The 27,741-nt window shown below is 34.3% G+C and overlaps 5 protein-coding genes across 5 annotated transcripts; 2 read left to right on the top strand and 3 right to left on the bottom strand.

The window, feature by feature from the left end:
- Positions 1-3,507: 3,507 nt before the first annotated feature.
- Positions 3,508-4,174, top strand: LOC149904058 (uncharacterized). The gene has a single exon (XM_090108320.1). The coding sequence runs from the start codon at positions 3,524-3,526 to the stop codon at positions 4,064-4,066; it is 543 nt and encodes a 180-aa protein (XP_089964446.1). The 5' UTR covers positions 3,508-3,523; the 3' UTR covers positions 4,067-4,174.
- A 3,061-nt stretch (positions 4,175-7,235) lies between these two features.
- LOC149904057 (uncharacterized) lies at positions 7,236-7,815 on the top strand. Its single transcript, XM_090108321.1, has one exon. It carries the CDS (start codon positions 7,285-7,287, stop codon positions 7,741-7,743), a length of 459 nt encoding a protein of 152 aa, XP_089964447.1. The 5' UTR covers positions 7,236-7,284; the 3' UTR covers positions 7,744-7,815.
- A 639-nt stretch (positions 7,816-8,454) lies between these two features.
- On the bottom strand, positions 8,455-9,186 carry LOC149904056 (uncharacterized). The gene has a single exon (XM_090108318.1). It carries the CDS (start codon positions 9,130-9,132, stop codon positions 8,533-8,535), a length of 600 nt encoding a protein of 199 aa, XP_089964444.1. The 5' UTR covers positions 9,133-9,186; the 3' UTR covers positions 8,455-8,532.
- Positions 9,187-11,112: 1,926 nt separating this feature from the next.
- On the bottom strand, positions 11,113-12,001 carry LOC149904055 (uncharacterized). Its single transcript, XM_090108312.1, has one exon. The coding sequence runs from the start codon at positions 11,966-11,968 to the stop codon at positions 11,189-11,191; it is 780 nt and encodes a 259-aa protein (XP_089964438.1). The 5' UTR covers positions 11,969-12,001; the 3' UTR covers positions 11,113-11,188.
- A 3,473-nt stretch (positions 12,002-15,474) lies between these two features.
- LOC149904054 (uncharacterized) lies at positions 15,475-18,285 on the bottom strand. The gene is made up of 3 exons (XM_090108324.1): positions 18,216-18,285; positions 16,527-16,694; positions 15,475-15,765 (listed from the first exon to the last, which is right to left on the bottom strand). The coding sequence occupies exons 1-3, from the start codon at positions 18,225-18,227 to the stop codon at positions 15,676-15,678; spliced, it is 270 nt and encodes an 89-aa protein (XP_089964450.1). The 5' UTR covers positions 18,228-18,285; the 3' UTR covers positions 15,475-15,675.
- Between the last annotated feature and the right edge of the window lie 9,456 nt (positions 18,286-27,741).

Genomic DNA, 27,741 nt, shown 5'->3' with positions numbered 1-27,741 from the left:
AAAACAAACAATTATAATACTATAGTAGGATATATAAATATATATCCTAAAAGAAAAAATGCGTCTTAAATTATTTTATTTAAGACGCATTTTTTCTTCAATACATATAAGATATCCACATTTTCCATAGTACTCGAACCGTCGTAAATTCTTTGCTATGACTTTCTTCATATTGTTATTAAACGAATTATGAAGTTTTTAACTGCGAATAATTAAATTTTTGCCAGCGGCCGCCATCTTATCACATAAACACAGAGCTTGCAGCGCCTCTACCAATGATTAATGTAACTATTTTACGATATGATCAAATAATTTTGATCATTTCATGAAAAAACCGCGCGTTTAGTTGGCCATATCGTGAAACGATTTCTTATCATTGATCTGCTCAAGCCACATCATGATGTGGCCAAACTAAATTGGCCATTTCACGAAATGCGACCATTTCATGAAATGGCCAGTCATATCATGAAATGAGCAAATTTACGATATGGCCACGACATAAACATATTGATAAAATGTTATAATCGGGTTGAGGTTGCATTTCGATATAGTATTTCATATAAATATTTTCTTCTTGAAGACAATAATTCACCAATTAAGATAATCATCACATAAATAATAGAAAAATAGTAACTAAGGAAGTCTAATTAAACACTAACAAATAATTATTAATTCAGGCCCCGGAATCACAGACACAATAGAAAATCTATTGTGTCGTGGACCGATCGGGCCGTTCGGGGCTCTATGGATTATACAGTATAAAATAATCTTAAATTTATAACAAATACATTGAAATTTGATATTATCTTCTATAATATAAAAATGAATCCCAAAATGTGTTGGTAAGCGCATAACTTGAGAACGGCTGAACCGATTTCGTTAATTCTTTTTTTATTATATTCCTTGAAGTACGAGGATGGTTCTTACGTAGAGAAAACGTAAATATGTACCACGGGCGAAGCCGGGGCGGACTGCTAGTTGAAAATAAAATTAAACTTACTAACCTAATATTATGACAAGACATTCCCGTTCGTTACAAATTCGTTCGTTCTATTAAATTTTATGATATTACTAGATTTCCGCCCGCGGCTTCGCCCGCGCGCCCTATGTGTTAATCAAAGTTACCTTCTATATGTGTGCTAAATTTCATTGTAATCGGTTCAGTAGTATTTCGGTGAAAGAGTAACAAACACACACACACACACACACACACACACACACACACATACACACACATCCTCACAAAATTTCGCATTTATAATATAAGTAGGATTAAAACTGCTTTTAACATTATCTCTCTGATTAAATTTTTTAATTTATCTATCAAATTAAATACTTCATTAAATAAATAATAATATTACCTTCACTATCGCCTAACAACTGTTTAGAGCAATCTTCCGTATCCTCTCCCAACTCACGGAACAGTTGTATTAAGTTCTCTTCTGAATTATTTCTGAGAAACACGAAATATAAGGTTATTTATTATGCATACCATGTTTAAATATAAATTTATAGTAGAATCGTTTCGATCGCCTTAAATACGTTTTGTAATACATATTATTTTTTATTGACTTATCAAAATTTTCCCCACAAAGAGAAATGTTCCTCACGTATAAAAATTTTCCTGGCGTATATAATTTTTCCTGACTTATAAAAATTTTCCTGACGTATACAAATTTTCCTGGCTTATAGAATTTTTCCTGACGTATATAAATTTTCCTTACTTATGGAAATTTTCCTTTCTTATAGAAATTTTCCCGACTTATCGTAATTTTCCTTACTTATGGAAATTTTCCTTTCTTATAGAAATTTTGCCTGACTTATCGTAATTTTTCTGTCAATCGAAATTTCCCTAACTATTGTTAAAATCATTTTTCTAATCACCCGAAATTTTGTGGGTCATTTGTAAACAGGATGGCGGTTCTACAGGGGTCTTAGTACGCAATGAAAAAAAGAAAAATGATGGTCAGAACGCTGATACCGGATACCTTAAGATACTGTAATATAAAATATAACAGTATCTTAAGATAAAATATTATAGTATCTTCACCGTGTGTGACGCGCTTTAGACATATTACATAATATTGCCGTTAAAGAATTGTTAAAGAATTTATCGTGGGTAAGATCAAAACGTATCTTCATTTACTATCGATCTTGATTTATTTTACTATAGTAAAAAGATACATCAAAAACATTATAATCCCTAATACATATATGTACATGTATATGTTTGATCGCAAAACCACGCTCAATTTACGAACACAAAACTTATTTGACTCATAAAAAGTGAACAATATTATGTTCGGAACTTCGTCGAATATTACATTATAGACTCAATCGTGTCCAAAAAGAGCTTGATTATAGTAGTTTCATTTCTTACATTATTGAGTGGTTGGTGACTTATATTTAGCAATTAGCAATTGGAGTGCGTAAAAGTAAGGTTCTTGCTATCTCCGATTCAAAACATTTTATTATTAAGGGTTAAAAAATAAATACAATACTTATGTAAAATTTGTAACATTGAGTCTCTAGAAGATTTTCTCCTTTTTTGCTCTTAGAATATTAAAAAATATCTTTTTTGTTATTAACTAATCAATCTATACTTATAATAAATCTGTAGAGAGGCCAATTCTGTACATGAAATATATTTAAAAAAAAACTATGAAGGGGTGATAAGGGATCGCTACTGATGCCAAAAATGCAATCAGTAAAATTTTTGTCTGTCTGTCTGTCTGTCTGTCTGTCTGTCTGTCTGTATATTCGCTATAGAAACAGAAACTACACGACGGATTTTAACCAAATTTGGCACAATTATTCTTCATACTCCTGGGCAGGTTATAGTAAAAGAATCATGTAAATCGGTGTAGAAACACCAAAGTTATACATGAAATACGCTATAAGTCATCGCGCGTGAATACAGAATCATGCCATAAGGATTATTTTTGTGTATCAGTTGCCGCGTTCGACACGCTGCGCGGCGGGAGCTATAAAAAGGCGGCGGGTCTGCACCCGTTTCGCGTTGTCACGGCATCACGTGTGAACGGCTGAACCGATTTCGATAATTCTTGAATCCTTGAAGTACGAGGATGGTTCTTATGTAGATAAAACGTAAATATGTTCCACGGGCGAAGCCGGGGCGGACCGCTAGTATTTAATAAGTCCTACAATTTTTAATTAAAGTTTATATTTTATAGATCCTTTACTTTGAATATGATATATAAGATGATATATTTAACTTTATTGGGAAATGTTGGTTTTAATTCAAAGAACTGTTGCGATAAGGGATGAAAGTGTTCCATTGACATTGCTTTTATTTTTTGATCTTTATTTCAAGTTGACGGTGATGGACTGGCCTGTTTGAGCTTCTCGATGGCCTTGTTAAGTGTAAATATCAACTTCCCTGACGACCTTCTTGCACCGGTTTACAATGCAATACCGCCCTTAATTTTTGAGATCACTTTCAATAAATACGATGTTCAGAATTGTTCGGTATCAGTTTCTCGACAGAACAACACAGACCAAGATGTTCAAATTGGTGGTGTTGTCAGCTCTTTTCGCCGCGGCGGTGGCTTCGCCAGGCTTAATTGCCCGCGTACCCTTCGCTTACCACTCTACACTTGTATCGCCAGCGACTACAACCATCTCGAGACAGGCCAGCAGTGTCATCCATCCGTCTCCTCTCGTCTCTTCAGTATTTACCTACTCCGCGATCCCAACGTACGCTCATTATATCAAGAAGCGGTCAGCACCTTTGGCTCTGAGCACATACGTAGCACCAAGAGCTTTTGTGGCTCGGGCTCCTTTGGCTTATGGTGTAGCGCCCATCACCACGACCTACCACTCTTACGCTACACCTTTGTTCCACGCGTCACCCATCTATAGTACAGCGCATTTAATCAAGAAACGGTCCGCACCTTTGGCTTACTTCGCTCCAACAACTTACGTGTCTCGTGGGCCTTTTGTGACCACATACACTGCTGCTGCTCCGTTGGCGACATCTTTCGGGTACCCTGCTTCAGTAATTTCTCATGCTCCCATTGCCTATACTCAGTTTATTAAGAAGTAATCCATTCCAAACCCTTTCTCCCTTAGTTCCCCACCCAGTACAACATTAAACGCTGCACCGATTATTTTTCTCAGTTAAATTTAAAATATCCGTTTTTAAACAGTGTATATGTACTATTTTGTTTTTAATTTTTATTAACGATTTGTCCTATGAAATTAATTACTCAAAATTTATACTTTTCGCGGATGACCTTAAAATATTCAAAAATATAAATAATTCAGAGGATGCTAAATTTCTTCAAGACGATCTAAATAGAATTTCAGTATGGACAGTTTCTAACAAGCTACCGTTAAATATTAATAAATGCAAATTTATAAAATTTTCCAAAAAGTTGCAGCCACACTCATCTTCGTATTCCTTAAATAATACCATCCTTGAGGAGATACCCCAGGTGCGAGACTTAGGAGTAACATTCGATAAAAAACTAGGTTTTATTCATCATATTAATAATATAGTTACGAAATCTCTAAAACTTCTTGGATTTATATGGAGGAATTGCAAAATGTTTAAAAGTGTTTTACCCTTAAAAATTGTATACTGTTCATTAGTAAGATCTCTCTTGGAATATTGTTCACCAGTCTGGAATCCATCTTATCGATGTCATATAAAGAGACTTGAGTCTGTCCAGAAAAAATTTCTTTATCTACTTACTGTTCATCAACAAAAACTTAAATCTTTAAAATCATACGACCTTAGATTAAACTTTTTTAAAATGGAAAGTCTTAAACATCGGAGATGGATGGCAGATCAAATGTTGTTATACAAAATTGTTACTAATTCGTACATTTGTCCTAATCTTCTATTAAAAATTAATATAGCTGTTCCGAGGAGATACTCTAGGAAAACCGATGTATTTTTTGTCAAAAGATATAGAACCAATTTAGGCTTCAACAGCGTCATTGCTAGAGTTTGTCGGGAACATAATAGATTATTTAATAGTACAAAAGTTGACATCAACTTCCTTAGTTTGTTTGCATATAAAAACGTTTTACATAAAAATTATACTGATAAGAATAATGTTTTCTGATTAGAATTTACACTACGATTAGAAGCTATAATTTGATACAACTCAAAAACGCATGTTGTATTTGCCTGTAATTGGATCTACATCTTGCTATGCATGCTAATTATGTCACATACTCAAAATATGTTATAAATATAAGATGTACATCTGTTGGCAAATCAAATAAATAAAATAAATAAAAATAAATACATGATTTGTAAATAAAACAAATAGACCTTAATATAATTTTTATTATTTCTTTCCTATTATTAACATGAATCTACATATTTATTTTTCCTATGATTAATTTCATAATATTAGTATGAGTATAACCTCTTAATTAAAACAAATTTATATATTTTGAATACATATTTTTGTCAAACAATGTTAAAATGCAATTAAGCTTCATAGACCTGCTTCTAGGTAGACTAGAAAGAAGTGTCTGTTTTTTATGTATTCTATCTCGAGTTGAATGATGAATGGATAGTTTTAATTGTATTGTCATCTGCATTCGCTTCGTCTTGTATTGTATGTATAGAAATTGGATGCTCCAAAGCTCTGGCCAAAGGAAGATTATGAAATAAAGTCATGGCAATAGGCATCAATACTGCATCAGTAACTATATTTGTTGTCCTCACAATTTGTGGTTTTTCCTCCTTAATGTGACTTGCCAGTAGTGTACCCGATGGACTATAAATAATAGGCGTGACTGCTGATTGTTTTATATCGATTCGCGATTGATGAGACACGGCACTAGGCGCAGACAATATAAGAGGAACTAACTGACATTGCACATTACATAACACCAAACAAAAAACTGTTAGTAAAAACATTTCAAAGTCGATATCGAGAGTAATAGTTATGACATGTAAGGTCGTAGTTTTATAAGCGCATAACGGTAGATGTAAGTTGATTGCGCAGACGCGATTCAAGTTCTCGGTCGATGATGACAGGTTGTTGCATCACAAGTAGACTACAGGCCCATGTTGAAAAAATTATGGGTCATTTGACCCACCACCTGACCTATCTAGAATGATATAAGAGCATAAAATAATAAGATTCAGCACTATGACGTCACTCGTAAGCTGTCCACCTGAGTGCAGATGAGAATTCGAAAGTTCAGGTAGAGATTTTCTCCCCTTGTCTCACTGATTTTTGTACGGCGTTGCGGAATAATGGCTTAAAAGCAGTATAGAAATAGTATGACACAGATGCCGTACAAAAATGGTGGTCCACAAAGTCGGAATTTATTTTTATTTTTCGACAGTTGCCGGGGTAAATTTGGTCATTTGATTTTGTACGGCATCTGTGTCATACTATTTCTATACTACTTTTAATCAATTATTCCGCAACGCCGTACAAAAATCATGGAGACAAGGGGAGAAAATCTCTACCTGAACCTTCGAATTCTCATCTGCACTCAGGTGGACAGCTTACAAGTGACGTCATAGTGCTGAATCTTATTATTTTATGCTCTTATATCGTTCTAGATAGGTCACCTGGTGGGTCAAATGACCCATAATTTTTTCAACACGGGCCTGTAGTCTAAAGGGGCATTGACCTGATTAAGATGCACGCTTCTTTATGAATGAAACCTTTGCTTTCTGTGTTTATATACTATGCTTTGAGGATAAATGTATCATATAAAATATCTAATAATGTACCATGGGCAATAATGGAACCTAAGATAAGTATTGAAATCATGGGAAGTTTAATATGAAAATTTTTGATATACATTTCTAAATACGTATTGGAATATGTAATGAACTAAGTAATTGTAAAATCACTAGTTATAAACGTTGGTTATGTCTAATTAATTAAAACTAATTTCACGTTAGGTATATTTTAAGTTAATAATGTTGTAATTAATTGGTGTGTTTACACACTTATTCAGACTCTTCCTTTTCCCACTTTTGGTTTTTTATGAGTTAGCTCGGTAAATTTCATAAAATTATTCACATTAAAAAGGAATCTTAAAGTATATAGACACTGAAACTAATCATGCCTATTTCCAGTTACCTAACAATCGAGTTAATTCCGAGTTTTTGTTAACCATGCTCAATAGCGTGACCAATCTATTATTAGGAACTTCAATCCTGTCACCGTGAATCAGAATTAGTAGTATAAGAGGAAGGGTCATGTCACAAGGAGCGTTAGTCAAGACAAGCAGTACCAATAAGTAACCAAACTTAAAGGCCATAAGCAAAGTCAGAAAATGTTCCGCTTATTGTGTTTCTGTGCATTTCTAGCCTTCTGTCATGGTTATGCTATACCAGTGGCGCCATTGCACACCGTTGCCGCACCGATACCAGTGCCTTACCTTAACCATGCGTACGGCTATGGAGGACACGGCCTTGGCCATGGATTTGGTCACGGATTCGCTAAGCCCCTTGGCCACCACATACTGAAGAGATCACCGCATTTCGTTGAACCATTGGCGCATGTTGGCCATTTAGCCCCAGTAGCTACGCACTTAACAGGCTTGGCTCCATTGGCGGTTTCCCATCAAGAACGAGTGGATGTGCATTCGGCCCCAGCAATTATTTCATCGATTGTGCCTATTGTGAAGGAAGTTGTTGCTCCGGTCTTAGCTGCTCCCATACTGCATAAACCATTCGGACATTATGGCGCAGGCGCTTACGGGTCGTTCCACCCTCATGTAGGACATTATTAGGACGGATTATGTAGTGAACTTTTCGCTAAGTTACTTTTCATCTGTTTGATTTTACACAATTTATCGAATTTTATTAAACAAATAAATAAAACTATGCAATTTTTTTTCGTTCCTACTGTAGCCTTAAGAAAATCATAGCTTAGTTAAATTTGTTTCTCTGGAATTTGAATTAAATATAAGTATAAACAAGATAGACAAAAATGAATTAAGTAGGTATAAAATACACTAATATACAAGAACTTTAATAATAAACTTTAATAAGATACATATTTTGAGGTAATTATAAAACTATGTAAATTGATGTTAATTAAAGTATAAAATTAAAATACTAATTAAAAAAGAATTATCATTTAATGTATCTAAATATTTCAAAACTGCATTAAATATTAGATTATACTAGATAGTAATAATTTAATAAAGTTTACATTCTGCGATATTTGATATTTTTATAAAAATACATTATGAGTTTTAGATATAATACATGGTAATTATTACTTCAAATAATATTACTAAATAAGAAAAAAATTGGGATGTATATGACTAATTGGCTATTGTTATGTCACAGTATTGTCAACATGAAATAATTAACCTCAAAATGATAATACATACTTTATTTCATAATATAAGAAAATAAAAAAGTGATAGGCATGGGCATACTTGCATACTATTTAAATAATAGGTGTAAAATAAAACAAAACAAAACAATAAAAATTGTTTCAAACATTTTATTGGCAGTGAACTTTGTACATGTTCGTTGATCAAATTTTATCGGTTAAAATCGGATATTTTTTACCATGGGTGGACAGAGAGGGCCCTTGGGTAGACGGAGTAAGAGGATACAACTGGGCCAGAGTAGGCTGAGTAGGCGTATGGGGAGTACGCTGAAACGTATGCGGGGGAGGAGTAGGCCACTGGAGATACAACCGAGCTGTAGGTGACCGGGGAAACAGCGGCGAGCGAGCGCTTGGCGATTCTGTGCACTCCAGATAAGGCCTTGGCTTGGTAGTGGGCAGCGCGAGCAGCGACGACCTCAGGGGTGTCCAAAGGAACACCTTGTACGGCGTCTAATACAACAGCGGGAGATCCAGGGGCTTGCGACCAACCGGCGACTGCGGGGACGACGGCATGGCTCACTGGAGCGTAGGCGGTGCTGTATACTGCAGGTACAGCGGGGGATCCGTGAACTACGCTGCTGCTGTATTGTGAGACGGAGCTGGTGGCGGGCGACACGACGGTGCTGACGGCTGGAGACACGACGGAGGTATAGGCCACGGGTGAGACGGCGCTGTAGGCCACGGGTGACACAGCGCTGTAAGTCACTGGAGCCACCCAGCTGGGCTTAGCCGCTGCCAACGCGAGCACAGAGAACAACACCACCAACTTGTACATCGTGGTCTGTGTTGTGTTGTTTGATCAACGAAATTAGATCAAATGATGTCTAACATGTGCCGACGATAGCTTATATAGCGAAGCTACTTACCCAATACACGTATATAAAAATGCCACTAAATCACCTTCAAATTATATCGCCAAATATCATGTCATCTAATGTTTTTTACTACCTATACCCAATTGACCACTATTAGATGCGGAAGTTACATCGAATGTAAGTATGCTGTCGATGTGAATATAAATGAAATCTATATCCATAAATTATTCTTCAATGGAGATATATTATAGAGTAGCCAAAATAATTGTTATAGTTTTTTGTTTCACCTATAATAATACATTACGAGGATAATAAAATTGGTATGGGATGTAGTTGAAATATGAGCTAGACCTACATAATAAGTAATTTAACACGGTTACAACATGTTTATATATTAATCACAGTGAAAGGCTATTAAACATTTATTAAGATGGTATTCAAGATAATCCTACTTTTTATCGCGTAAATGTTATTATTATATTAAAAAAATGGAAGAATATTAAAAGAATGGAAGACTTGTATGTAAGGAGACGTCATATTTCAGATTCAAATAAAAGTACATAGTTACATTTACTTACGGGGTAAGTTTGTAATTATGAATAAAAAAAAACTATTTTATAAATAATTTAAATACTTAATCATACACAATTAGGTAAAGCAAACAATTATATTTAATATATATTGTGTTAATTAATAAAAATAATTAAGAATTTTTGTCCTTGTTCTAAAAATATTTAGAGTAATTAAGGAAACCTACCTACCTATAAAATAATTTATTTCGCGTGTTCAAGCGAACATAACTAGTTATACAGCGTAAAATGATTAAAAGCAATAACCAAAAAGGCTTTGTTACTACCTATATAAGAAGCAAAAGACAAACATTGTACATCTGGTCTGGCCCCATCGGAAGATATAAAAATGCGCATCCTCGCATTTACATATTCTGAATAATATTGCGATTGAATCGATTATTTCATTTCCTAAAGCGTCTGAATAACAAATAAATGCATATCTTTCATGGTTCACTACTCACATTAGAGCAGGTCACACGTGCTAGCACAAGACAATGCCTGTTTGTCCACAACGCGTGTAGACTCCAAGTCACTACAGGGTTGCCATATTTCTCAACAAAAGACGTTATCTGTCCACATGTAATCTCTAATGCAATCTGATAGCATTAAACGTGCTCTGGTTTACGTCAACGATGAAAAAAAAGCTTTTGTAACAAAGCCAACTGTCAAAGTATGCACGAAATGGAGTATTCATTCAAGTTATATGACAATGCATACCTACTTATTATTACGAAAATATATCTTCGTAAATAATGATTGTACTAGATTTATATTATTTTCTGTTATTACATAGAAAACAATTCTTATTTAGCGTCATATCTGTGGGTGTGTATCTGCGTATATCATACTTTAAAACCTTTTACTAAAACTTTCAAACCTTAAAAGGAAAATGCGATTCCTTTTATGATAACAGTATAATTTTTTGAGAATTTCAAAATATGGCAATTGTTGCTAAGTAATTGTCTCATTAAGTGTTATCAAAATTCTGTTGGTAGTACTCGTTTTGAAGTATTATGTACCCATTACCCAATGAGATGTTTAAGGTGGGCTTAAAATAATTAAAAAAAAAAATTGGATTTATTTTTAGCATTGAGTTTAAAGGTACGAATACTTTGGACTTTTATTTACTTATGAGATATGGTTCGAAATGTGATAAACAAGTCAATACATATATTAATTACACATTATTTAGAACGTAAATTTTTTAATTGATTATTTCAAACGTATTTTTTTTTAATTTGTTGTATAGTTTTTAAATTTACTATTATGTCGCACTTGTAAAAATAAAAATGTTACCCCAATGCATAATATATAATTATTATGTTTAACCAGGGAATAGAAATAAAAAAAATATTTATTATTATTTTATGATATTTATTTAAAGTTATATAGTCGTTCGTCAAGTCTGAACCGAGGCGTAGACACCTCGCAATCGTGATGGTACTTAATATATTCTTGCGAAAGCAGGAGCATGCGCGTAGGACGAAACGTGGGCCAAGGGAGTTGGGTAGACCACGTGAGACCCAGCGTAGTTGTGTCCCAAGGATGAGTATGCGGGAGCAGCAGGCAGAGATGCGTAGGAAAGAACGGGGCCATTAAGAACGACGGACCGTTTGTGGATGACGTGAGCTTCGTTGAGGGCAGCAGCCTTAGCTTCCAAGTGAGCAGCACGAGCGGCCGCTACTTCAGGAGTTTCAGACACCACAGCGGGAGCAGCGACGGCGGGGGCGGCTACTACGTTAGGTACTGCAGCAATAGCAGATGGCGAGTAGATGGAGGCGACGGGTGCGCTGTACGCGATGGGGGAAGGGTAGCTGCTGAAGACGGGCCCGGCGGCAACGGTGCTGACGATGGCTGGGGATGACTTGATGTCTACTCTGGATTGGCTGGAGATAGCTGCAGGAGCAACGGCGGCGAAGGCCGGCGCGGCGAAGGCAGCGGGTGCAGCGTAGGCGGTGGGGGCAGCGTACGCGACGGGAGTAGCGTATGCAGGGGGATCGGGACATATGCGGCATATGGGCTCAGCTACAACGGAGCGGGCGATTGGTGTGATTGTCTCGGAGATGACAGCCGGAGATGATTTGATGTCTATCCGAGATTGGTGTGACACAGCAGATGGAGCTACGGCTACGGCTGGTACGGCCGCATAGCTGAGAACAGCGGGTGCTGAAGGAGAGGCGGCGGCCAGCGCCATCACGGAAAGCAACACCACCAGCGAGTTCATCGTGGTCTGTGTTAGTTCGGGACTGAACGACAAAAACTGATTAACTGATACTTTCTTCCATATGTCGATCGTATTTATACAATGTTCAGCTTCCAAATGTATCGAAAGTCAAGTTCAACGAGTTTGCTTACTCATCGCGTGAAAGTCAATCTTGGGCAGCCAGATTAAATTTAAATTACCTAATAATATTACATTTTAAAAACAACATACTTTTATAAACGATAATTCTGTTAGTTCATGCATCTAATTGGCATTAGTTATTTTATAAAGTACTAGTGACCCGCCCCGGCTTCGCACGGGTGCAATGGCGGCCAACCGGTACCGCCGCAAACGCTACGTCCTGCAATTTTTAAATCTGTAATATCTTCGAAAATATTCACTTAAATCGTAAAGGGCCATATAGATCTATATTAAATGAACAATGTATTCAAGGTATTTAATTGGTTAAGGATTAATGCTGTATTGGTTAAAATCGCTTCGAAAATTAACCATTATTTGTCGTAAAAAGTAAATGACAAAAAAAGTTATTGTGGGTTATCCTTAAGAGATAGACATATACCATTACGGACTTTTCTATAGACTTTTTCAATGTGTATAATACTTAGAACATTATTTTGATAAAACTCGTAGGGTTCAGCCTGCGTTTGCAATGTAAGCGGAAAAAATGTAATTTTTTACGACATCACATTAGAAACCTCAAAAATAACAGTACTTCTCCACTATTTAATGGATGTTATTATACATATAAACCTTCCGCTTGAATCACTCTATCTATTAAAAAAACCGCATCAAAATCCGTTGCGTAGTTTCAAAGATTTAAGCGTACAAAGGGACATAGGGAAATAGGGACATAGGGACAGAGAAAGCGACTTTGTTTTATACTATGTAGTGATAAGTAAAGTGTCATGCAGAAAAATCATTTTATTGAATCTTTCAAATCTTAAAAGCCAAATGATTTTTCAATCCAGGAAAGCCCGGTAATAGTTGTAATTTCTCATTAGAAAGATAAAAATTATCGCAAATAACAAATAAGGAAGGTTTAGGAAGGTTCAGCGCGGTATTGCAAAAGTTTTACGTTTCTTGATGATTGTCACTGGATTGATGTTACGCATTGTACATCTTGTGATCTTTAAATACAGCTATCTAGTATTTAATGTTTCTTTATTCCTTAATTTGTGTATATACTTTGGTTACGATAAGGTTTTATTTATATCCTTGTCATTGTAAAATAAAGAATTTTTACATTGTTATTCATCACACAATAAGCTTTTTAATATTGAAATTACATTATACAAATAATTATTATCTGTCTTATTTTTATAATAACACATTGGAGATTAATATTCGCAAAAATGATAACAGCTGATAAAAGCTGCGAGTTTTTTTTACGGGTTGGTTCACGTGTTCCATAATACTTTTTAGATGTGTAATGTATAGGTAATTCTTACTTGAGCTAAGTATATTGCTATAGAATATTTTTGTTTTCCGTTCATACACGTGGCAAATTATTATATAATGCGCCATATTGTATTCTATTTTAATATATAACTGACCTGGAATAATTAATAATATAAAAAAGACGTGTGGCACTCGGGGACTGCCGCGGTAAAGCTATTGCATGCTATGCCTTCAAGCCACACCTCCGTGTCCGTCGGAGTGGGGAGCGTGAGGTTTTTCGTTACGGAATTTCTCGATTCGGTCCCCGCGCTCAAGGCCCGCGATAGAAGCTATGCAATAGCTTAAAGATAAATAATTATTTCATTGGTTATCTGGTTTGTCAAGGTGAGAGAGCTTAGCATAATGCAAGTATAAATTATGTGATCGTTTTTTGTTCTTTTTATTTCATTAATTATAACTAATTAACTTATTTAAGCATTTCATTTAGATTTTTAAATTCGAATGTATCTTATTTTGTCCTTCTTTCGCGGGCTTTAAAAGTATTTGATAAATAAAATTACTTTCCCATGTATTGACTTATCATTAAAATATGGAGAGCTTTCTTTACACGATGTTCTCTTTTATTTTTTTTGTAGTTGTAGACGTATGCAGCAATATGTACCCAATCACTTATTCTAGATTTTTCTTAAAAAACGTGTTTATTTTATGTTTGTCGAAAATAAAAAATAAAACAATTTTTTATTCCTTAGTAACTATTAAAATAGGGAGCACAATTGAAATCATTTTAGTTCAAAAAGTCGTTAAAACTTGATGTATTTTTTGTAGTTGTGCTCTTAGATAACAAAATGTTAAGGTTTTTGCGGGGTGACCTTGGACCAATGAAAGCTTCATTCTCGCTCGACGACAGGGCGGTGACTGGACCAGTATCTTGGTAATTATATAGAGCTGCTAGTATTTGACTATGATTTCTTATATAAGATAGTAGGTATATGCGTTAATCTGCACCATAGCGTTAAGCTTAACCTTTAATTTCTGAGCCTAAAATATTTATTGAAAGTAAAAAGCGCTTATTGATATCAATTCACAAAAATAATAACATTGGTTACAAGGTACACAAAAAGTGTGGTTAGTAATAGAGCAAATCTGGGAACAGATAATCCCATCGTTACATAAATATACGGTATTAACAACTCTCTATATATTTGTAGCAATAACTACTTGTCCTATAAACGGCATGCGGAATAAGTTCCACCATATATGGACACAGCCTCAGCTTATGCCTATTATTACTCCCCGACAATACACAACAATAATTTAATGCACCTGTTGTAATAAGTTCTCATTATGTGTACACTAATGACTCTTATTGATGAAGATGTAAAAATGGAATATACGTTTGCTTTCTTTAAGAATCTTCAAGATGAATACATTTTTCTTGCTATTTATATATCAATGTTTGGGTTACTCATGTAACCTTAACATTTAAATAAATGATGGTGTTACATTTTGGTACTCACATTTGTAGCATTTTGGTAGCATAAAAATATATCCGCCTGTCCTTATTTTTTATCAGAAATGCGTAATTATACGTGGTATTAAAATATATCCACTTTAATCATCGGTAAAGCTTCGAATTAATGTGTAATGTTTGCGTTTTTGTCATTTGTTCTTTTGTATATTAGCTAGATGCGTGGGTATTTGGGCAAGTGCATCACGAAAAAGGTGTTTGACTAGTATTTTCAGATGTTGTCTGATACTAGGAGTTATTAAGGTTTAGCGGAGTATTGTGTTTCTTGTGAAATGATAACTATTTTTGTCAATACTCAATACAAAAATATTCGAAAAATGGATGTAAAGATTCGTATTTGAGAATTACTTATTCTTATTGAACGGGTTCTGATAAACCGAGGAAGTATTGTTTCCAACCAGCGGCATATACTGACGACATAAATAAAATAAATGCTCATGCTCACTTTATAAAATCATATCGAATGTGCGGTTTAATTTAATAATTTTACACTAACCTTTCCTCACTTATGTTTTACGGGCAATTTGATCTCGCTTTTTCCCTGATTTATTTTTATGGGTTATAAAATTAAAACACTTCCTTTCACTGCTATAAATATAATTTAAAAACATTCCAAAGTGATAGATGTTGGCACTTTACATTCGATGTTTTAGACTATACAAGTTTAAACTTTAAATACTATTTAGGTAGAGGTTGACTGTTGCGCTTCTGGACTAAGACCGAGTGGTATGGTCCCAGCTAGGCTGTGGTGGTGGTAGCCTGGTAGCCTGGTATGTGGGTATTACCATCCGTGGGCTAAGGGTGCGGCAAGAACTGGCGCGTGAGCCACAGCTATGGGGGCATGCGCGGCAACGACAGCTGGTGTAGCGATCTATCGAACAATTTTTCATTCATGAAATCTCTTAAACGGGTCTTCTTTGTTTTTCCATTCATGTAAAGTTTTTCAAGTGTTATCAGTTAGCTTTATTTTGCCTTGATTGTTTTAAAAAGCAAATAATGTTTAATGAATGTTTCAAATAAGACATTTATGTGTATAAACATTTCGTCAATAATATAAAGCTTTAGTACAGCGTGATTTACGAAATTGAACGTCTTCACATTTAGTTGTATTGAGAATTGAGATAGAAATAATCAAAATGTAGATCATTATTTTATATAAGTATTATCACGGAATACGGTTTTTAATAACATTTTATTACATTATTATATTAGCAATATATTTTAATGAATGTGCATGATGAATTATTCATTCTAAAATAAACATAAATATTTCTCGTTGTAAATTGTCGACTAGTGTCAATTTGCAGTAAGGTAAGCCTATGTACTCAATAATTATAATAATGCTATATATAAGGTTCTCTATTTAGTATAATTGATATGGCATTTGCATTTAGATATGTAATTTCTTTGGCATTTAAATTGAACCTAATTGAAATGTATGTATATCTTGTATGTTAAAACTTTATCAGTTTAATAATAATTATGAATTTTTAATTAAACTTACTATGAAGTTTCCCAACTTTAGTCTTTAGCCAGTAGTGAAATCGTGCATTGCACTAACATTGGGTCCTCAATTCCAAGTGTATATTTTAAAATCATTATAATTGAAAAATATTATAATATTGAACTTACTCTGACAGTGTTAGCGTATGAAGTAGCGACAGGGACCGCAGCCTTGACGATAGGGGCGCTAACGTACGCAGGGGCGACACCGTAACCATGTCCCCAGGGCGCGAGGGCTGGGGCGCCGATCAGACCGGGCGCGGTGGCAGCGACGGCCAGAAGGGCGGTGAGGACGACCTGTTGATTTAAATTAATTATTTAGAACATGTTAAAAGGTTACCAAAGTTTCAAAGTCCTTTGTTTTGGGAATTAGACCATTTTTTATATTGATTTAGCTTCAACTTTTTAAAAAGCCCATGCATTTGCGTGTACTTAATCTAACCGCATCATACCAATAAGGCAAGCTTACATAGATCTTATACTTTGTTGAAATAAATTATAATATAATATATAGAATTCTAAGAAATAATGTACAATACAATAGATGTAGAACAAATACGAAGTGTCCGCCTATATAATAACAAGGACATAAACCAAGAACCATGCAGTGTAGGCGTGCGAAAACTGGACTTTTGTGGTCTCGTTAAACAATAGTTCAACTAACGCCCTTGCTATCATGCTAAGATAGAGTACGACAAGCGTGTATTAATTAAGGTGCTAGTGCATTGATAATTACATGCCTGCTCACGCCTTGTAAAGTTACCGAGCAACTGCGTTAACACTAATCGTAGTGGTCACAGAGTTTGCGGTATTCGTCCACACATTGTTAACTAATATGCCGCTTAAAATAACGTCACATTACGTTCATCAAATAGTATCAGCTGTAAAATGATTACAGTAAATTTCGTTTATATATTAACTGTTTAGTATTGAATTATTACAACAAAATGTCGGTGTTAGATCTAATTAAGATATGACACTGTCACTGACTTAATTCTGTAAATAGATTCTGACGAAACAATTGTATTAGGATTTAGGGACTTTACAATTATTGTTATAATATCTGTTATTATTATTTATTATAGGTTGCATAAACTCTTTACATACTAATAATAATATTTGTTATTTTTAATGTGAAACGCAATATTTAGAATAAATACAAAATGCTTGAAGAATGTTAATAGCAAAGTTCAGGCTCGGTAGACATTAAAGTACCTCGGTAAACATGATACAGATAAGTATACAGCGCAAGGGAAATAAATAAAAAAGATAGGTATATCTAAAGGTTGGCATTTACTTGTCAAAATTATTCACTCGATCAGACACTTAAAAGTCTACCGTATAGGTAGTAACCACTGACCTCGGAAGGTCGTTGCCGCTCGAGAATGTCAAGTTCAATAAGAACTCTTTAATCTGATACGATAAAAATATACCGCGAATATCACTTTCACATTTGAAGCGACGTGCAAAAAATGATTGATGGTAGTGGAGCATGTTTTTAAGGTATTTTCTTTAGCTAAATTACGCCGTATTTTAGGGTACATAAGTTTTAAATTAATGTTCACGTTAATGGCTCCAAAAATATTGATTCTTTATGTTGAAGTAGTATGTAAACAACAACCTTAAACCCTTGCGCTTGGTATAACATGGCATGCTAAAAGCTTTAATTTCTTTATTGGTATCAAACTTAAGGTCTCACTCTTCTTATGCTCTAACTGCCCCAGTAACGTTGCAAAAGTCTATTAACAAAACTTATTACCAAATAATAAAATAATAATTATAAAGGCCAAATGTTTTTCAGTAAAAAGTTTATCTTACCAGCTTGTACATTTTGGTTGGTTGGGATGAATGTGAAGCGTATTAGGGAGATATTAGATCGAATGTGCCTTAGAACTGTAAATAGAGGGCTTTTATAGTTCTAAGACTCGTAGTTCGGCCAAATCGGTCGAACCCTACCCAGTACTGTGCCTAGGTCATCTATAACTTAAGGCTAGATATGTGTGTACAGATAGCAAAAATGATATTAGTCAAATATCTTTATTTTATATTAATGACAATTTATACATTCAGAATACAGAGATACACCCTTGTATACACCCTTATATATCTTACTTATTGTATTTATTCACCTTCTGCAAAGGAAATGCTACATTTAGAAGTTGATGGTTGTTTTACCATAATCGTAGATATGATTACAATATCATAATATGCAACTATTCAAATTGAAAAATAAACACGACTGGACAATGACGCCAGAACACGCTTTGTTAAAGTAACTCAATTTGTATAATTTTCCTATTTACTTTGTACGTTCATGTAAATAATCACCAACTAAAACAAAAACAAAATATATTCTAGAAACAATTATCCTTACAGCATAAATTAATAAACATTAATATGTTAATAAAAATCCAAAAAAATATGCATAAATAGTAAGGCAACCAATTCAACATATTTCATAAGTCACTTTGCCTTTCAAAATGCAAGTCGCATTCTGGACCGTGGGCTGGAATGGCTTACTCTTGTCTTTTATAGAAAATATTAGTAATATTTGTGACTTATTACATCAGCTGTTAACAACCTTCGTTATATCGGTAAAAGCAATATTAACTTGTAATAATAATTATACATATTTTATCACTTACCTTTGGTCAATGATAACAGCATTGTTTCTTTTTTAATTTGGATTATTAAATGAATAAATTACCTGTAGGTCCTAGTTTAAACAAAAATTTGAAGAGCCTTTGTATGCTAATGAAATTTATGTTTATTTTATATAAAAATAATAATTAATCTATTGATCCAAACATGACCATCCTAATGTTCAGGAACGTATTCAGTTGTTCAATTAAGATGACAAAAACTTATTAAATTAATTATATTGTCAGCTATATCAACCATAGTCTTTGCTTGTAAAAAGTTATTGATGATTCAAAATTATTTTAATTTCAAAACATCACAATAATTTCAACACATAAATGTACACCGTGTACTCAACTTCTTTTTAAGCTAAGTATGTTTGTTACGCTTTGGGAAATTGTCAGTCATAGTCCATGATTTTGATAAACATAGAAACAATGTGGAAACAATATCACTACATAGTATAAAAAGTCGCCTTTTGTGTCCTATGTCCCTATGTATGCTAAAATCTTTAAAACTAAGCAACGGATTTTGATGCGATTTTTTGCAATAGATAGAGTGATTCAAGAGGAAAGGTTTTAGTATATGTAATGAAGTAAAATTTCATCAATATTCGAATTTGCCGCGCTTCGCGCGTTCATGTTATCTGTGGCGCGGATTGACGTGGCGGTGAAAGAAAATGGCGAGATACGATTGAAGTAGGTATGCTGGTGTGCAATGCAATTTATAATGAAGCTTAAAGATGGAAGGAATATAATTGGGGATTTACTATATGTGGACTTTGAATGTCGTTTCTTTGAATTTACAGAGAAACAAATTGGTTTTCTTGAAAATCCTCAATAATATATCTTATATATATAATTTATTAGGTTTTAGACAAAGCGGGCGAAGCCGCGGGCGGTAAGCTAGTTATAATACAATTGTCATCGTCACCTAGAGATAGAGACTATGACAAATGACAGGACAAATGGATATATTCTGAGAAGTGTATGAAAGAGGGTAGAGCTAAATATCGCTGAATAAGGGAACCTGTATAGAGAAGGAATACAATGGGTTTGTTCAAAATGTAAGGTCACGTATCTACTCCGTAGGTAATTTTCCTTTTATGGCAGAATAATATAGCTATTAATATTAATACAACCTTTATATTTTTAGTCTAAATTAATGAATAATGTTTCTAAGTATAGGATATATCATAAATCCATACTATCCATACTAATATTATAAATGCGAAAGTAACTCTGTCTGTTACTCAATCACGCCTAAACTACTGAACCAATGTTCATGAAATTTGGTATGGAGATATTTTGATACCCGAGAAAGGACATATGCTACTTTTTATCCCGGGAAAATGACGCAATCCCGGAAATCCCACGGGAACGGGAAATATGCGGGTTTTTCTTTGACTGCGCGTGCGCGGGCGAAGCCGCAGGCGGAATCCTAGTTAATTATATACTTTCAATACTGTATGACACTTTTATAAAATTAGATATTTAGAAACATTAGTACACATTTAAATAAACAACAAAACTAAGATAGGTTACGATCGAATCGTTATCAATATCTTAGTATCAAAGAGCTTAAAAAGCTTAATAGTAAAATCAATAAGTTCAGCATCTAAATCAGCTTAATATAATATTTAACTTTCTTATACGAGGTTATACTTTGGGTGGGAGGTATTTTCAAATAACTGTAATAGCTGTGTTTTACCTGAAAATAAAACACATATTAAATACTTACCTATATTTGAAGCTTACTTCATTGAGAAGGCACCTAGCTTTTTCCGCCTATTTTGCCCTCTCTTTCCGTTGTATATATGCTATCTCTCTCGCACACCTCTCCACCAGGTGGCGGGGCGCACGATAATGTGCGGGCGCTGGATGTTTTTTCATTGAGTCGAAATCCACAACAGGTGGACGTTAAGTGTAAGCTTCAAATATAGGTAAGTATTTAATATGTGTTTTATTTTCAGGTAAAACACAGCTATTAAACACTTGACCGTAATTTGAAGCTTACTTCATTGAGACCTGCTTGTTACCCACCTGGTGTACAATGTGACGCCAATGTGAATTTGAATACATAAGTAATTACTTATTTCTTTATTTGAAAGAGTAAGGTGTGCAGATAGTATACCTACTAATAAATCACACAAATTTTTATATTATATAATATATTAACAATCCCAGATGAAAAGTTAATCAAATAAGAACCAAAAAGTTAATCATAATGATTAAAAGTATTAGAACTTATGAGATTGGTTCAAGCGTACCTTAGTTAACCTTTTTGGGCTTGAAAAGTTAAAGTTACTACAATTTCCACTATCTTTAGCGTAAATCTGCGAAAGCGCCAGTAACGACTTTCAATTACGCATTTAGATGTTACTTACAAAATGAAGCAACAGCTGATCCCGACGAGGCAAAAATACCTCAAACTCAAACCTTTATTTATTCAATTAGAACTCTGCAGAAGCATCATTGAATCATCTTAACATAGAATTACCAAATGTCTCAACTCACACAGTTTTAACCCAACCTGCTACAAGCGGACAAGAAGAGACCTTGGTCCTTACTTTTGGGGTCAGAAGTAAATTTAAAAGGTCACCCCTTGAATAAGGCAATAAAATAACAAAACAGGTAAATTTTAAACCAAATTATAATACAGATTTTTAACATCCAACTAAACCGTGCGGTATCTTTTAATGTTTAGAGCCAACGTCGCAATCATAATCTAAACATGGCTGGTACTTTCAGTACAATGCATGAATTATTTATTTAAAACTGATAGGTCATAAACTCTGTACTGGAAACAAATATACTGAACTCAAGAGACTAAAATGATAAAGAGCTTATCTGTGTCCCAAAACTGCAATTACTACAGCTAAGTACGTTACTTTTAATCAATTCAGTTTTAAGATATAATTATGATTTACATCAGAACTTATATACCGAAAGTCTCGGGACTACATAACGTGACTTATTTATAATAGTGTTTGTGCATAACACTAGGCAGTCAACAGCTATATGAACGTCAGATAGGAAAAGAGCCAAATTTATCCAGTCAGTAATAAAGGATTTTAACTATACTTATTATAATTCAACCAACTACTACTAGCTACTCCGTACGTCTTTTGGGTAGACGGAGGCAAATAGGATTTTTATTCCAACTATATCATTTGATATTTTGAAAATGTACTCCACATTTTCATACCGTCAGAGTCATTTTGCAGATTATAGTTGTGCAGCACTGAACACTGTCTATTAGGTGGCTGGTGCTGCTGACCGGGCCTTCAGTTCCGCTTTCCAGAATACCTTCACCCTTCTAGGTGCTACTACTACTGAAATAGCGGTACTCTATCGCGTCGTTCAGGTCTCTAACTGACAGGATTTCTCATATTATCGTAACAACCTCGCTCGTTCTAATGCTGGGGCCACACTAACGGGAAATGCCATTAATTAACGCGATAATGGATGTTAACTTTAGGTGTAGCCAGTATTATTTAACAACGGCATTAACATTGCCGTTTGGCGAGGCGATAGCTTTATCGCGAGAATTAACGCAATGAAGCGGTCACACTACGTCCATCTTGCTAGAATTTTGGTAAAATTAACGCCGTTTTTATCGCCAACAATCGGCATTCACGTTGACCGTTCAAGTGTAGCCACCCACTTAACGCCTTAAAAATTATCGGAATAATTATCGCGATAAAGGGCATTAGACGTTAGACGTTAGTGTGGCCCCAGCATTACGAGAACAAATTATCGCCAAGGAATTCTGCTGCAGGATAATGGCAAGAGAGATTATAAGCTTAACTATGCATTATTATGCTCAGGAATATGGTGGATTTTGAATACTATCGTCGTCTGAAAGTATCTCCTTTCGATTAACTTCATTAAGGATGCAGATCTGATCCCATCTTTGTTCCGTAGGAATGCTACGACAGTCTAAACGTTACACTGGACAAAGAAAATTGCCCTAAATATAGTCGGTTGTTCCAACATCCGTAATATGGCTAGCCTACCTTGCTAGCCCTTGATTGTAACTGCTACCAATGCAGGCATTGCTCTCGTGTTTTCCACAGTTGTGCGAGTGCAAAAATGAAGAACAGAGCTCGTGGGGAGCTATGTCCAATGAATCTGTGTTAAGATTATGACAGTATAGGACAGTTAGCTGTGGATGCGAAGACAGGACATTACTTTATTCATCCGTAAACACGCGAGGCAGCCACGGACAGCGATATAGCAAGAACTAAACTAGCAAAGTTTAGTTCGCTTACCAGACTTATATTTTAAAAGCCGTATAGTCTGTACCTACTGCATTTTATTTATTGCCCCCCCCCCCCCTCAAAGCAAAGAAATGAACAGTCATTTGGCAGAGCTTTCTCGTTAGGGTAGGGGTTCCAAGTAATATCTAATAATAAGAGGCTTTTGTTTGGATAGATTGACTTTCCGTTATTTATCCTCTATCCTATGTAACTCAACAGTCAGTATTCTCAGTATTCGTTGAGTACTTAAACGTTTTACGTAAATAGTTGTATATAACTTTATTATGCAATATAATAATCCTGGTGGGATGACAAGAAACTTGTCTAACAAACGATTATCCTAATCCCTCAGCGATTTATTGTTTGAGCCCTGAAGAAAAATCTCATGGGTGCAATAATGAGGTCAAATGGGTTGAAAAACGAGTCAAATAAATTGCCTACAAGACCGGGCAACTAAAATAGGCCTATGAGAGGTCAAATATACGTAATCAATCGTTTGAAATTTGAAATTTGAAATTTGATTTTGAATCAATCGTCATTTGTTACATTCAATCGCTTTGCGATTAAAAAATCTCTTCCGATGTTTTTATATGAAAATTGGTCGGCTAGTGCCATTGAATGACGATACCAAACATACCGTTGACACAAGGCTTGGTGACAATCCTCGAAACCACCGCCACAAATCATCTGCGAGATGATTTTTGATCCGACTCGCCTTCCTTTGTTGTGAATAGGCTTTACATTGGTAAATACGATTTGTTCAATTCCAATTTCCATAATTGGTAAACCAATGGTGGTTTCCTGATTCCTGAAGCGTAAACTTTTAGGATACGAAGTATCAATTTCATGCGCCCATTATTTGACGTCTCTAACCTTTATTGTATTTATTAGGTCATATTACTATACTGCCCACTGTGAAGAAGATTTCAAAACCTTTTTCTACCTACCTTAGAAGAGTGAAGATCCGATACGGTCATATCCAAAACTTCTTTCGTGGGTCCTCGTTGACGAAAGCAAATATCTATGATCATTTTAATGATCAATCCTTTGTATATTTGCACCAATCGCCATCAAAGCCCCGCGAGGGCTGATATATATTTGCACCATGTCTCCGTGAGGTACTGTTGTAGTCAAAGCCCCGCGAGGGCTGATATATATTTGCACCATTTCTCCGTGAGGGACGGTTGTAATCAAAGCCCCGCGAGGGCTGATATATATTTGCACCATCTTTTCCGTGAGGGACGGTTGTAATCAAAGCCCCGCGAGGGCCGATATATATTTGCACCATTTCCCTGCGAGCGACAGCTGCGCGAGGGATGTTTGTAACTAGAAATAAGTAGGGCCTGCCAAAAAATGCTTAAGAGACACCCTGCGAGGGTGGATTTGACCTGGCTAACCCCTGCGAGGAGTAGTGGCCACATTTATGTATTCTGCTTCGAGCAAGAATACACCTTAGTGCTAATATAAAATTAGCAGTAAATAATAATTTAAATAATATAGCAATTAACAAGGTCCTTTAACTTATTTTCCAATGTTAGCGACAACTGTCCAGGATGAATTAATAAGAATTGATTTGACAATGGTAATTAATTATTATGTTTATATAAAAAAGAACTAACTATTTAATAAATTCATAATTCAAATCAATTCACTAAATTTTAAAATGAACTTCGATTCATATTTATTTTTGTTCATGCAATCGATGTAACATTTAGTTGCTTTATATCCGTTAACATTCCTTACGAACGCAACCATACCGTCGTAGGACGTTATATTTAATTGAACAAAATAATCTCCACTCACCCGCAATTTTTTACTTTTTTGTCAAGGTGTACAAGTTTATAATATTATTCTAAAACGTTAGAAGTGAATTGTAAATCCTTTGAAATAAATGTATCTAAATCTAATTTATATTAAGGTATCTCGATAATTATTATACGATAACCCTTTCAGCACAAGTTCAGTAAACCAAAGAATTTAATTGTAAAATTTTGGTACTTACTCGTTTAAACAAAAAAGTTGCATCATTTGAAACATAGGAAACGTAATTTTCAATCAAATTAGCCGTGTGTAATATGTCTATTTTCACATAAAAACGGATCAGAATAATACTCATAAAAGGACACGTATAGACTACGGATAGTTTTGAATGTGTGGTACATTCATGGTACGTATCTACTATACATGAGCGAATTCCATCATTATTCAGTTGAGCGGTAACTCCCGTACGATTTATAAAATAATATCACAACATGTTCTGACATGTCGTGACTTCTTGGAGCTGACTCATCTCGTTCGATAATTTTTAGTCATAAACTATTATAGGAATTCCGAACCGTTCCTAGCGATAACGACAATGTAATAAAGTCGTAGCAATGGATTGTATGCCTGTAAAGCTTTGAGTTGGCTCATATCCATACTAAGTAGGTATTAATTGTAATTTTTCCAAGAAAAATTCACTTGTAACCTTGTAATAAAAACACATTATTAAAAATGAAATAAATAATTAAAAATATCTATATACAAGAGAGGGTATTTGATATATCTAGTAATATCAAATAATCACAAAAGTAATATCATAACGGTAATATTAACGATTCGAGTAAAGCCGAACGGTAACACCGTTAAAATAGCTTTACTCACAGTATTAAAAATTCAAATATTAATTAGTACATATTGCATAATGAAATATTTCAAAAGAAAAGTTACTATTTCAAGTAAAATGTAACGGTTGTATCGTTAATTTTAAATATCTTTATTCATGCTATTAAGTATTTAAGCATATTGAAAAATAAACTATTGCTGAAGGATTCATTAAAAACCTCAGCATTTTAAATAAAGTCCAACGATTATACCGTTGACTTTAAAGATTTTTACTCATTTTTAAGTAAAATATTATTAGAATAGATGTAAAAATAACTCACTGTACCGATCCGACGGGATACACTTTTTAACACTTTTAGCACTTGATTTAAGCAATACTTAATACTTAATAGCACCAAGGTTGTAGTCTTGTAGACAACCTTCTCGCGGCGGAAGCTAGACGCCAATGAAAAAACATCCAGCGCCCGCACATTATCGTGCGCCCCGCCACCTGGTGGAGAGGTGTGCGAGAGAGATAGCATATATACAACGGAAAGAGAGGGCAAAATAGGCGGAAAAAGCTAGGTGCCTTCTCAATGAAGTAAGCTTCAAATTACGGTCAAGTGTTTAATATTGTTTCAGTCAGAAAAAAAGCTTTTGTTAATATAAATGGGTGATCGTTACTTTGAGGTCTAAATGATGTTTGTTTGACTTTTTTGTCATGTATAGGCAATGGAAATATGTACATGGAAAATAATTTTGATTTTACGTTTCTGTAATTATAAATTACATTTTGTTGTGTTTATATTCAGTCATACTTTACTTCTTACTTCCGAAAGTTTAAACAATCACGAGTATGATTCCGTATCCGCTTAGTTACAAATGCACTCTTATATAATAATTTTTAATATTTCCTTTTATACTGACCTTACTTGGAACACTTGGTTGCTATAACAAGCTTATTTTTAATTCCACACATACGATATGAAACTTTACAGCGGCGTTGTCTACTACGACAGGTCATTTTGATCCTTTCGTGTAATATTATAACAAAATTTATTGCCATCGAGTAAAAATTATTGTCATTTTGAGAGCATATAAATACCCTGCAATAATTTTAAATAGGAATGTATTTTTATTAAAAAGTAGTCATCAATTTTTCCAAAAAGATAAATGTTTATTCTTCAAAACATCAAACAAAAAATATCAATTCAAAGTTATGAAATTAACAAAGAAAGATGAGCGTGATATTCATAATTCTATTCTTTTTAAATTTTAATTAAATTAAAATTTGCAATCATAATATACCAGAGACGTAGAGAACGTAGATTACTTTTAGTATAAAAATGAAAAGCTCATGAAAAACGATCAAAATTGTTCAGTCCATATGCAATGAAAAGACTTATCTTAAACAAAATTAAATGTATTTCTATAGAAGATTTTGCACGTTAGTTGACAACTATTGAATTAATTTCTGTCAACAGAGTAGTTTAAGAATAGAGATATAACTATTTCTTATTATATTTTAATAAGTAGGAAAGCTTTGTCTCTTTTTATTTTTTATCAAAGAAACGCCTCAAATATTTTTAATGAAGAAAGCTACCTTCCTTCGTCAGATTTTCTTGGAAGCTTATAGAGAATACTTGAAGTATATAAATTAAATATAAACGTAATTGACTGAGATTATTATTAAGTAGTCCTTATAAAATAAAACTTCAAATATCAGGACATTGACTTCGACTTATCTTTCGGTATTTTGACGAATTTCCGTAATCATTTTATTACTTACATCCCAATGAAATTCGATAAAAGGAATAGCTCAAGTGTGTAAAGATTTATGTTATTTTTTCATAATATCCT

The sequence above is a fragment of the Colias eurytheme genome, chromosome 12 (assembly GCF_061535395.1).
Source record: "Colias eurytheme isolate Ceu_HAF_F1 chromosome 12, ilColEury1 Martin Lab GWU primary, whole genome shotgun sequence".
In the NCBI taxonomy this organism is placed as follows: Eukaryota; Metazoa; Arthropoda; class Insecta; order Lepidoptera; family Pieridae; genus Colias; species Colias eurytheme.
This window is presented reverse-complemented; position numbering and strand designations above follow the sequence as displayed.

Bases quoted from the DNA above. Each gene is read 5' to 3' on its own strand.
- LOC149904054 (XM_090108324.1), bottom strand. The intron at 15,766-16,526 runs GTAAGTTCAATA...ATTGTTCGATAG, and splicing joins CATACGCTAACACTGTCAGA to ATCGCTACACCAGCTGTCGT.
- LOC149904057 (XM_090108321.1), top strand. From the start codon at position 7,285: ATGTTCCGCTTATTGTGTTTCTGTGCATTTCTAGCCTTCTGTCATGGT.
- LOC149904056 (XM_090108318.1), bottom strand. From the start codon at position 9,132: ATGTACAAGTTGGTGGTGTTGTTCTCTGTGCTCGCGTTGGCAGCGGCT.
- LOC149904058 (XM_090108320.1), top strand. From the start codon at position 3,524: ATGTTCAAATTGGTGGTGTTGTCAGCTCTTTTCGCCGCGGCGGTGGCT.
- LOC149904055 (XM_090108312.1), bottom strand. From the start codon at position 11,968: ATGAACTCGCTGGTGGTGTTGCTTTCCGTGATGGCGCTGGCCGCCGCC.